The sequence below is a fragment of the Perca flavescens genome, chromosome 1 (assembly GCF_004354835.1).
Source record: "Perca flavescens isolate YP-PL-M2 chromosome 1, PFLA_1.0, whole genome shotgun sequence".
Taxonomy (NCBI): domain Eukaryota; kingdom Metazoa; phylum Chordata; class Actinopteri; order Perciformes; family Percidae; genus Perca; species Perca flavescens.
This window is the reverse complement of record NC_041331.1, coordinates 29,399,553-29,411,115: the sequence shown is the minus strand read 5'-3', so window position 1 is coordinate 29,411,115 and position 11,563 is coordinate 29,399,553. Positions and strand designations below refer to the sequence as shown.

At 40.3% G+C, this 11,563-nt stretch overlaps 1 protein-coding gene across 1 annotated transcript in view; it reads left to right on the top strand.

Moving 5' to 3' along the window:
- The first annotated feature begins 2,103 nt into the window (after positions 1-2,103).
- Positions 2,104-11,563, top strand: part of kif26ba (kinesin family member 26Ba) — an 87,507-nt gene continuing 78,047 nt past the window's right edge. Inside the window, 2 exon segments of the mRNA XM_028574472.1 lie at positions 2,104-2,163; positions 3,529-3,921. Of these exon segments, the coding sequence (XP_028430273.1) occupies positions 2,104-2,163; positions 3,529-3,921 (453 nt within the window).

The window sequence follows — 11,563 nt, the reverse complement described above, 5'->3', positions numbered from 1 at the left end:
ACTTCATGTCTGAGTTCTTACAAAAAAATCTGTAGGCCCATACATTCTGTAATTACACTTGGGTTACACAATTTATGTTGTATTGTGGCTTGAGTTTTGCACATGTGACTCCAGTTGTGCCCACTGTCGTTTAGCAATCAAAAAAAAACTGTAACCTACTAATAGTGATAATACATAACGCACAACATTGTTCTATGTATTTACTGCTCTTTCCCTCAAACTGCCAAAAGGCTTTTTCACAGCAGATGTTTTAACTTGTCACAGTAGGAAAAGCACAGGTGTAACTAATAACATTAGCATGGCTCTATTCTTTTGAGTGTCCCAGTATGCACGATTCCAGGACACTGAAACTGAAGCAGCTAAATGGACTAAATCCATCACTAACTTAATTATTTATAACCTTTCCTTTTTTATTTCACAGAAGATTTTTATTAGTACTGCAAAATGTACTGGTATACATTTCTTTAAAGATAGAAAGTCATAAATGGCACTATTACCATGCTTTAACATGTTTAAAGCAGTCCAACATGCTTTAGTCACAATAAACTGCTGGGTGACTGTATGTCTCTAGCAATAGCTTAACGACCACAGTAGAGGGCACTGTGTAACCAATCATAAACTACTCTCTTTTGCAATACAGTGGTTCTTATATGACTTCATGCAGGTGTGTCTCCTCCATTACAAGACAACAGAAGTTACTGCAGAAATATTACTGCTCTTATATTGATTTTTACACTCTTCCAAAGGCTTGCATCTCTCTACACTCTTACCTTTTCCTACATAACTTTTCCTTGACTTTGCGTAACACATAAACTCAAGTGGAAGACCAGCCAGTTAACCCATAGACTGTGCTTTTGACTGATAATTGCCGGTCACCTTTCTAAAGGTTCTTTGTGGGTCAAGAAAAAAATAAGTTGTTTCAACAGAGTCACTTAACATTTTGATTTCATGACAGTGATTAATGGCCTGGTTTGTCTAAATCTAGGTCCAGTCGTTTCTTCTTCTCCATCTTCTCCATCCCCAAAGGGTTTAATTTATCCTACTTTATTAAAAAAGAAAGTGTCCAGAGCCATAGCCTGGATTTTAGTAAACCTGAGTCCACTTGGCGATTTTACAGTATCACGTCTCCCTAGATCACTAAAACCTATAGCCTACGAACCACTAATTCACTGAGAAAACATACCTGACTTCAGTGTCCTCAGTGGTGACTATAGAGTCCTGGAAGTGTCTCTTTTATATTGTTTAGTTAAACGCTGAATCTCATCAACCTAACAAGATCCCACAATACAAAGCTCAATCTAAAAATTCCAGTTTCCTCACTTCCTCATTCAGCTGGCACCTCTGGATGTGAATTGGCCTGTGGGTGATGATGGGCAGGGTGGCCCCGCCCTCATCCAGATGTGCGCCTCTCTCCTGTCTCCTCTCCTCAGTCCACTGCTGGCTTCAGCAGAGTGCGGAGCCTCGGGAAGTCAACAGGAGGGTACGAATAATAACAATTAGCCTAAACCTCAAGGAACTGACTCCATGTAGCCGTGGTCAGCACCAGCCAGATCATACTCGATCTATAACGACTCGTGACTTTATCGGGAGCTCATGACACGTAATTTGCCCCTGGGGGTGGGGGAGTTTGTTTTACCTGGCCAGCCTGAGACGCAGAGGCAGAGCTGATGGAGAGAGGCTGGGCTGAGTGCGATGCCAGTCCGGAGCGCTGTTGAGCAGAGAGCCTCATTCAGCGCAGAGCACACTCTGCTGACAGGGAGCGGTCTCCCCTCTCGCACGACCTGTTCTTAGTTTGTGTTTTTTCACAAGTCAGTCGAGGGCTTTTTCCAGAGGCAATAACGCGTGGACAAAAGAACCATTCAGGATTTTTGTGTGTTTCTTTGCGACGGAATGGGGATGTAACCTGTTTTCACATAACATTTGGAAGTGGCGTAAGGTTGCCTCCAGATTGAGAAGAGCAAACTGCAGGGGCGTGTTGTTAATTGAAATCGATCCGGTGGTCTCTTTTTGAATGTGAAGCATCAGCAGAGGTTCTTTCTCCTCTCCTCTCCTCTCCTCTCCTCTCCTCTCCTCTCCTCTCCTACCCTTCCTCTCACCCCCAACATGACTTCACTGTCGGGGACTAAGGAGAGGTCTGTGAGCAGCCGGAGCAGAAAATATGGGGTAGGTTATTCATTCCAGCAGCCGAGGGGTGGACACACCTCTGTTAGCCTAAACATACATAAAAAATAAATAAATAAAACTTATCATTCATTCAGCGATGCATGCACTTCACCTCACACTACCTACCCATTTTAATTGAAAACTACAGTTTGCTTTTTCAGGGTGACATAAATATAAAAGTCATGAACGCTCATTAGATTTAGTGCTCATGCTGTTGATTGAGTGCTTTGTGAAGATCACATTTCGCACATCATTGGTTATGGTGTCACAACAGTGGCATGCATTTTCACTGATAGTTCTCCCACATATCTTAATTATCACTAACTGAGGACCAAGCAGCTACTGTACATCAGGTACTCACACCTGTGTCACTGTCTACCTCCTACAGCCTAATTAACGTTAATTTATGACATAGGGTTGGCTCACATTCTACCCACCTCTTTACTTGGAGATGATTGAGCATTCCCACCTATCAGCCTACTCATTGCTTCCTTATTATAGCCCTTTTGAGGGATTAAAGCAGCAACAGTACCCAAACCAATCCAGCCACCACCACATCAATGGGTCTGCTCTCTGACTGGATTTACCCAGCCGCAAAATATCTAATTTTCAACTCCCTGTGGCTCATTTGATGTTCCCATGTGGCCGTCTGAATAAAGAAAAATAACACAGGTCTCCACACGGAATCTGACATAATCCTATTTAGATGGTTATAGAAGCATCCAATGTGTTGACTGCATTGACTTGGGTTGTAACACTATTACAGTAAATGTTAAACATTGCTTCCTGTTTGTGTGTTTTAATTGTCCGACCATTTGTCTATGTGTTATTGGCATGAGATACTGTGACTGTTTACTGTATTTAGCTTGTGAGTTTATTTCCATTTTTTTTCAACCAGAATCATTTGCTTTTGATTCTCTCCCATGAATTTCAGATATATGGTTGTTTGTGAACAGACCTACAAATAGTGTATAATTTGTTAAATTCAATGAAATAGGTAGCCTACTGAATTTAGCTAGCCTTGGTGGAAATAGTGAACACACATCATCATTTTGCTTTACAGGCAAAATGCAAATAGCTTGACTTTTAATTTGCATGACACAAGACACATGCCCTTACCCCCTCCTCATTATTTTATTCTCATCCCTGTGCAACCTGTTGTGTCCACTGGGATGAGTGGGGATGTTGCACATATTCACACAATATAGCCTTTTTTTATGGAATTGCAATGTGGAATTCATCTTTTATTAATGAATATTATTATTTACACCTGTGCTTTTCCGGCTATGACATGTCCAATTGCTGCCATAATATTTAATAATTAGTCAAGTTTTCTTCTTTTTAAATTAATTTTTTCCCCCGCAGATGCCCGACACATCCCCGACCAAATCTTCCTCCTTTTCCCCCGACACATGGTACCGGAAGGCCTATGAGGAAAACACCCGCTCCGGCACACGCCCTGCCCCAGAGGGTGCCGGCTCCATGCCAAGCTCCACGGGCACCCCGTCCCCAGGCTCAGGAATCTCCTCACCAGGGTCCTTCTCTGGATCACCGGGGACCATCTCTCCGGGGATTGGTACGGAATCGCCTGGTTCTCTGGGTGGCTCCCCAGGTTTTGGGACAGGATCACCAGCCTCAGGCAGTGGAAGTTCCCCTGGTAGTGAGAGAGGGATATGGTGTGAGAACTGCAATGCTAGGCTGACAGAGCTGAAAAGACAAGCACTGAAACTGCTCATTCCTGGACCTTACTCCAGCAAGGTAAAAACTATAGTGTATATTAATGTGTGTGCATCCTACTGCATATGTGTTTTTAATACCTGCTCTGTGGTGTGTTGGCTATGCTCAGTAGCACAGCCTCCAAAAATAACTTGCTCTTTCATCAACTGTGGCATTTGGACAGTGACACACATTAACTTGGTTGCTCATGAAAGACTGGGCCTCTAATCATTCCCTTGCTTACTGCATTGCTGTGTAGTCAGAGTTATTGTTCTCATAAATCATTGGGATGCTGTAATTTGTCCAACCCTCATTTTGATTAGCTGTGGAAAAGAGCAGAGACTAAACAGCCTTTGGGATTTAGAATAATTATTTTATCTGAAGCTGTAAATCAATTACTGACACATTGCCAAAAACAAAATAAGATGAAACAGAAAAGACTATTTCGATTTTTGTCTTAGAGTTCTCTAGTTTACCTGATTGATCATATCACCAGATGAGTTCACTTTGTTCTATATTTCTTTTCTCTTTTTGAGAGAATTAACATGATGGATGATTAAAATACATTGAGTACTTTGAGCAGATATTAATCCACATAGATAGATTGTAGGCTTTTTCTAATTTTCTTTGACAGGTGATTTCTTTTTTTCTTCAAGTAATCCATATAATCAATTTTAATTCCATTAGTACAGTGATTCTTAACAGGCAGATTATGAGCCTCAGAGTGGTGTGAGTTGATTTATGAAATGGTTTCAAATCATATACAATACAAATGTATCATGTGTATATATGTATACATGCATCTTTATGAGCTTGCGACATACTGTATATCCAGCCTACCCTGAATAGATCTCTACCTCTTGCATTATGATTAACCAAGAAAATAAACCTGTGCTAATGTCTAACATTGTTTAAATAACTGGAAGGAAAGCCTGCAATACAGGGACATTTGGTGTCACTTCAGACAACTGAATTTCATGCTCGTTGTGCTAATGTACTTAGGTTAGATCAACCTTATCATATGAGATAAGTACATTTTGGTTTTGACATTGGATTGGCTGGTAGAAAATAAGGGGTTATGGAGATAGTAGGCATGAAAAAAACAAGCATTGAAAGTTCTCCTGGCAGTGGTTTTGACTCATCATCATTTTTACAACATGTTGCCTCTGGGTTCAGTGTTCTTGTGTTGCAGTTGACTGGATTTTAGTTATGAATGCAACCTCAGAGTTAATTGGTAACAAAGAAGCACATAGTATGCACCATGGGGCTAATAAAGTGCATCCAGATAAAGGGCTACAGTGGGACAGAAAGACTCACTGTACAGCAAGTCAGACAGAGGTGGAAACAGTGGTTTCTCATTAGCTCAAGAACATGACAGTTGGAAACTGTTTGGAACGGTGGGGGTTAATGGGGACTGTCGGTGGGCAGACCACTAATTAAAATGTTATTTGTTAGATTGGGTTTAGTTTAGACTGATTAAAGCTTCCCATTGTGGTTTACTTTATTGCAGGGTAGAATAAGCACAGGCACATAAGTCACAGTAATGTAATTGGTGTAGTTGCTGTACGTCTTTGTGGAAAAAGTATCTGCATAAAGTAAATTGAGTTAAGTTATTTGCGGATACTTATGATCAGCTGCAGATACGGAAATTGGCTTTAAAGTATCACTGAACCTAGTACACAAAACTATGGTATGCAGACAAAAAACAGTTAATCACAAACCAAAATATGTCTCTATGGCTCAAGGAATAGAGACTTTAGTGTCTTTGTCTCCATGTGCTTTACAGAATCAAACTCTGAAAATCTGTACTCAAGTGTGTGCTACACTATGCATGCAGCATGCTGGGTATTCTCATAGTAATTTCACAGCCAGAAAAGTGTGCCTCTTACACGTGTTCTTGAATGTGTTATTTTGTGGTTATGATTAAGTTTCCTCCTTAGCTCTTGCTCACGAGTCTTACATGTCAACAGATTCAGGATTAGTTGGTGCAGGGTTTCTTGGATGAATGAATTACATTGCAACCACTGGGAGTATTAGTAAAAATTAGCAATCAAGCTGACACTGAGATCTTTTATGGTACTTGGTACATGGTATAACTGGTCGACTTAAAACAACCTGTGAAGATACAAGATGCATAATAAGATGCACTCCCCTGTTGAATCTTTGTATGCCCGACAGGATTTGGGTTTCTTACAGTGTGGTTCCTTTCCGAGACTCTTCTGACCTATGCAGGTGTTTTATGTCAGGGAGAAGATGAACTCATGTCCTTGGTGGTGAAGCAATGTGACCTAATAATCCTTCTCCTTTACCAAATGTGCCAGAACAGCACTTTGACTGAGTGTGTGTGTGTGTGTGTGTGTGTGTGTGTGTGTGTGTGTGTGTGTGTGTGTGTGTGTGTCCCTTCCTGTCCTGTTGTGCTGTCAGCATGAGGCCCCATGTTATTCCCACAGGACACTGGGACATATGTGACCCTTCACAGCTAGAATAAAAACACACATCCACCAACCGATATACCCCCCCAGACACACACACACACACACACACACACACACACACACACACACACACACACACTGAACAATGTAGACCTGTCTCTGAATATAAATACATGATAGGTCAAGCTTGACCAGCCACATGCATGCATGCACGCACGCACGCACACACGCACGCACGCACGCACGCACGCACGCACGCACGCACGCACGCACGCATGCAAACACATTCTCACAGTGCTGTTAATGCTATGCTAATGATGACCTTCACCGGTCTTACAGTTGAATATTTTGCTGTTTGGATGTCTACAGTTCTGTGTGTTTGTTGTGCTTGTAGGGCATTTAGCATGTGTGTGTGGCCGTTTGTTAGGGTCTTTTGTGAATACTGAAACAAGCACACACATACATACATACATACAGATAAGAGCCCATGTTAGAGTTTGTCACTATGCCTAAATGTCTTGATATTTGATTGTGGCAGACAATTTGTGTGTGCTCATCCACTTATATGTCTTAGAGAAGATACATCATTCATTCATTCATTCAAAAGTAGTCCAAAACAGATATCTATACAGTATATACATATGTGGTTTGTTTTTCTGATGTGGCGTACATGTAAATGTTATCCTCATATTACAGTAAACTGACATTTTTCAGGTCATATTGTCCATATACCTTTTAGTATTAGCTGACTGAACTGAGACCGAGCTGCAGAGAGAAAGAGAGAGAGAGAGAGAGAGAGAGAGAGAGAGAGAGAGAGAGAGAGAGAGAGAGAAAGTGAGAGAGAGAAAAAGAGAAAGAGAGAAAGCAAGAGTGAGAGAGAGAGAAAGCAAAGGAGCAAAAGAGTGCTCTGTTGAGGGATTAGAATGAACAGTCACACTTGTAACCACAGGACTCAAAAGCACATCTGGCTACACAGCTGTACTCACTTAAGGCCTATGTCCCCGTTCTACTGGTGTGTATATCTGTGTGTGTGTCTGTGAATGTGTATTTATCCCCTATATCCACGCCCAAATCATAAATGGATGCAGGGTGATCTGTTTTTGGTTGGTCCAGTTCAACCCAGGAAAGTGGGTCACTATGTGTGTGTGTGTGTGTGTGTGTGTTTTAGTCACCAGCAAAGTGTCTGTTTCAGATCATCTGAAAGTCAAAACCATGTATGTATATAAAGTGAAACATATACTGTTCCACTTCAGACATAAAAATGAAACCAAAAAAGGACATCTTACTGGCAACTTGAGATTTACTGAGATTGCTTTCATCTGGACTTGAGTTTATTTCTCTCAAGTTTATAAATTTACACTTAGTTATAAATATATATGCACTTAAAATGTTTATATTAGCAGACCCATTGATGTGTTTGCCTAGTTTTGGCTGTAGATAAAACAGCTGCCAGCAGCTTACGCAGTACAGAGATTTTAGAGTTTAATGAAACAAACAGAACATACAGTGCAGTGACGTGAGAACCGTAAAGATTGCTATATCATATGGGGAGTCATTTTTCCCTTTTTGTTGTTCATGAAAAAAAGTTTGGCCAACTTTAGTGCTTGTTACTTGGAAAGTAACAATGAAAGTAATCATATTAATCAATCAAAATTCTATCCCCACAGCGCTGTGTCAGCAGTGGAGTATGGTCTGGCTACACCGCCTATCTATTCTGGGACAGGGGAAAAAAGCTCTGGCTTGTTTAGAGTAACAATCTTTTAACTGCTGTGCAAAACACCCATGTCCTTTTAGTGGGATGCAGAATTAAAAAGTATTAACCCTAATGTTAAAAGAAAATCCTTTTAATACCCAACAAAAAGCCCCACATCATGAGAAAGGTACATCTGACCATCAGGTGAACTAAAGCTGAGGTTAAGAGCTTATGATCCATCTGCTGTTTCAGATGCCTTTTCCAATCCACCAAAACACTTGTGGATATAATCAATTTAACTAATCCCAGTCACTTGGTAATTTCCATCCCAAACCAGTATTTTGTCTGTAATTAGTCTACTTCAGATCAAATGATGGCCTATTATAGCTCTGCAGTCTGTCCTCAAAGGGATGTATTTCTACACACAGGTAGCTAGCTATCCTGTAATAACCAAATCCCATAACGCCTAGAAGCAGGCCTCCAGTAACCACGGCAGCTGGTGTTGCCACGGCAGCGACATGTGACAGATGTGAGCTGCATACATATCTCCATCAGCGTTAATGGGCTCCTCATAGCTGTGAGGAGTGCGTGTGCGTGTAGGTGAGAGGCAGAAAGAGGGTGGAAATATATGGCGTTCATGTGAATAATAGTGCGTGTTGGTGTGCATGTGTGTGTTTTTGACGAAGAGGTAAGAGAGAATATATAGGGCAAGTTGTGTGTGTGTGTGTGTGTGTGTGTGTCTGTGGGTGTGTGCAAAAACAGAGTGATCATGCCCTCCTGATGCCTTTCAGGTGTGAAATACATTACCATATAAAGAGGTGGCTTCATCAATAACAGCAAGACGGTCTAAATGGATGGATGTGTGTGTGTATGTGTGTGTGTGAGGGGAGTGGAGGGGAGGCAAAAATGCTGATGCAGGCTAAATTGAAGAGCTTTCCGCTGGATTTATGTCAATTTGACCCACCCCCAAGCACACACACATACACCATCAGGACATTACTAACTATATCAACTCAATAACTTTATTGGCATTTTTCAAAAACAATATAATTACAATCCCAGTTTGGACACACTATTGACTGTACCCAAAAACAATACCCAAAAAATGTGTGGGGATATTTAAGTAGTTTGAAAATATAGATATTTATAATAAAAAGTAGCATAATCATTGATACATACATTGAGTGACCCTTAAACACACAAAGCCCCTGTACAATTCAACAGTCTTGTTATAAATATAACCTACATCAATGTTACAGTGTCCAGTGTTCACAGAGAAAGAAATGGCAACAAACAATAATTATCCAAATAAGGCCAAAATGCCTTGTTTATGACATGGGTCAGGGGACTGGAAGAACTCCTTCAAACTAACAGATGGGCCTATATGTATAAAAAAACAACAGAGATCAGTGATCAGCTGGTAGTTCCATTTTTTTAATGGTGAGGTCTCTTCAAGGAACATAATTATATTTTATGTTAAAAGATGTTGGGCTTTTCACTGTTGTCAAATATGTGTTAATTTGTTTTAAAGAACATTAGCAGAATGGAAAAAAAAATCCCATCGCCCAGCCTCTTTCTAATAGATACTGTCAGTGAGATAATGTACAATGTCATGAAGCACACAGTGTATAACAATAAACATAACAGCGACCTCCCCTCTTCTCCTGCCATCTATACAGTCTTCACATCTCAACCAGCAGAGCCTCTTTGGGATGAGGTGGAACCAACATGAACATTATGCTTAACAAATTTGCATTGACTGAGATCCCTGTGGAATTTTCCCAGCACTTCATGATATCTTTACTTTGAAGAATATACACTGTTATGGAGACAAAAGGGTCCAACCCAGTATCAGTTTGATGAACTTGTGGCCAGAGTCTGACACATTAACACACAATCTCTATCTCTGTTTCTTTCTCTCACAAATATATTTTTCTTTTAAATTAGGCTCTGAAGAAAAGAAGGAGAAATAAATTTAGAGGAGAGGGAGGAAGGAGAAGAAGAGAGAACGTTTTCCATAACAGTGCTATCATTGTCATTACAGTCACTGACCCAGAGCGGACAAACGTAATTAGACTAACTACCCCGGCCAGTAGACTGCCACAGTCAACGCACTGTGTATAGCTGTCGGTCTATAAAGAGCCAGGGAAGCTACAAAAAGCTTTGCCTGTTCTAAAACACAGCAGATGATGAATTTGAGTTTGCCAATGTGCATTAATTAGGAAATTTAACACAAACACACACAATCATAGATTTAGTAGAGGTCTGTGCAAAGTGCCAAGTGTTTGCATAGTGCCAGTTTCTTTTATTTTGATTCTTGAAATGCAGTCCTCCCTCATTGGCTAATTTTAAAAGAAATTAAAGGGACTTGGTTTCAAAGCCTGTTTTTTTTGTCATTGGAATATATGGTGAAGGCTTTGAAATGTTTGCATTACTTAGTTTTACTTAGCAAAGTCTCCCATTTAATGACTTCCTGGTAAATTACGGTACATACAGTACATACATACATACTGTCCATACATAAATCAGTTTTACATTTATTGCACCTCTGTGTACCTCCAAGATCAAAACAAACACCAGTACTGCACATCGGCAACACATGAGGCAAACCACATGCATGAGTGAACACACCCTAACACACACTGGCACACAACAGATACTTACACAATAACACACACACCAAGGCACCCTGAGGTTCATGTGAAAACACACTGACATGTGTGTATGTGCTCTACCAAGAGCACACTGCACTGCTGGATGGTGGTGAAAGTGGCAACAGCGCCTGCTGCCATTAGGGTCCATAGCTACCATGGCAACTGCCTCTCCATCACTCCACAATACAGAAATTAGTAAGGAACACTACAATACTTATGCAACTGTCTCCTCTGTCTGTCTCCACCTGTCTAGATGTTTATATATGATATGTTTGTATTTTAGGTGATACAAAGTTTGAGATTTTATATATGCAATGTATTGTGCATAGAATATTGTTATAAATATATTATAAAGGTATTATTTATATTTTTAAGTTGTGTATGTGCACATCTATTTATCTGTCTGTCTGTCTACCTCTGCCTATCTTTTATCCCACTGCACCTTTGTAAAGAAAACTGTCATCTCTTCACACATGCTCAACTTTCCTTCTATTTTCATTTCTATCCATATCTCTTTTTTCAGCTTCCATTACCACACTAACAAATTAAATCCATTTAAAAAAACTTTAAACCATGTTTACAAAATCACATTGTTCCTGGGGACATGATAAAAGAAATACAAAACATTCTTCTATATTTGAGGTGTATAGCATTTTGGACTGAAATGTGTACAACTTTGGGAATCTTCCCATATTTTCAAATGCTGTTTAAAAAAGGAACTTAAGCTTAGGACCATGCAGCCATCTTTAGTTTTTTTGTTGTCATGATATTTGTCAGACTATGAAACACCAGTGTGTCCTCTTAAATGGCTGTGAAGGCCCAGCAGTAGGTTGTTCACACTATCTGACAATAGTGAGCTCATACTCTGTTAATAAACCTGCTAGCTGACAAGAACTGCACTG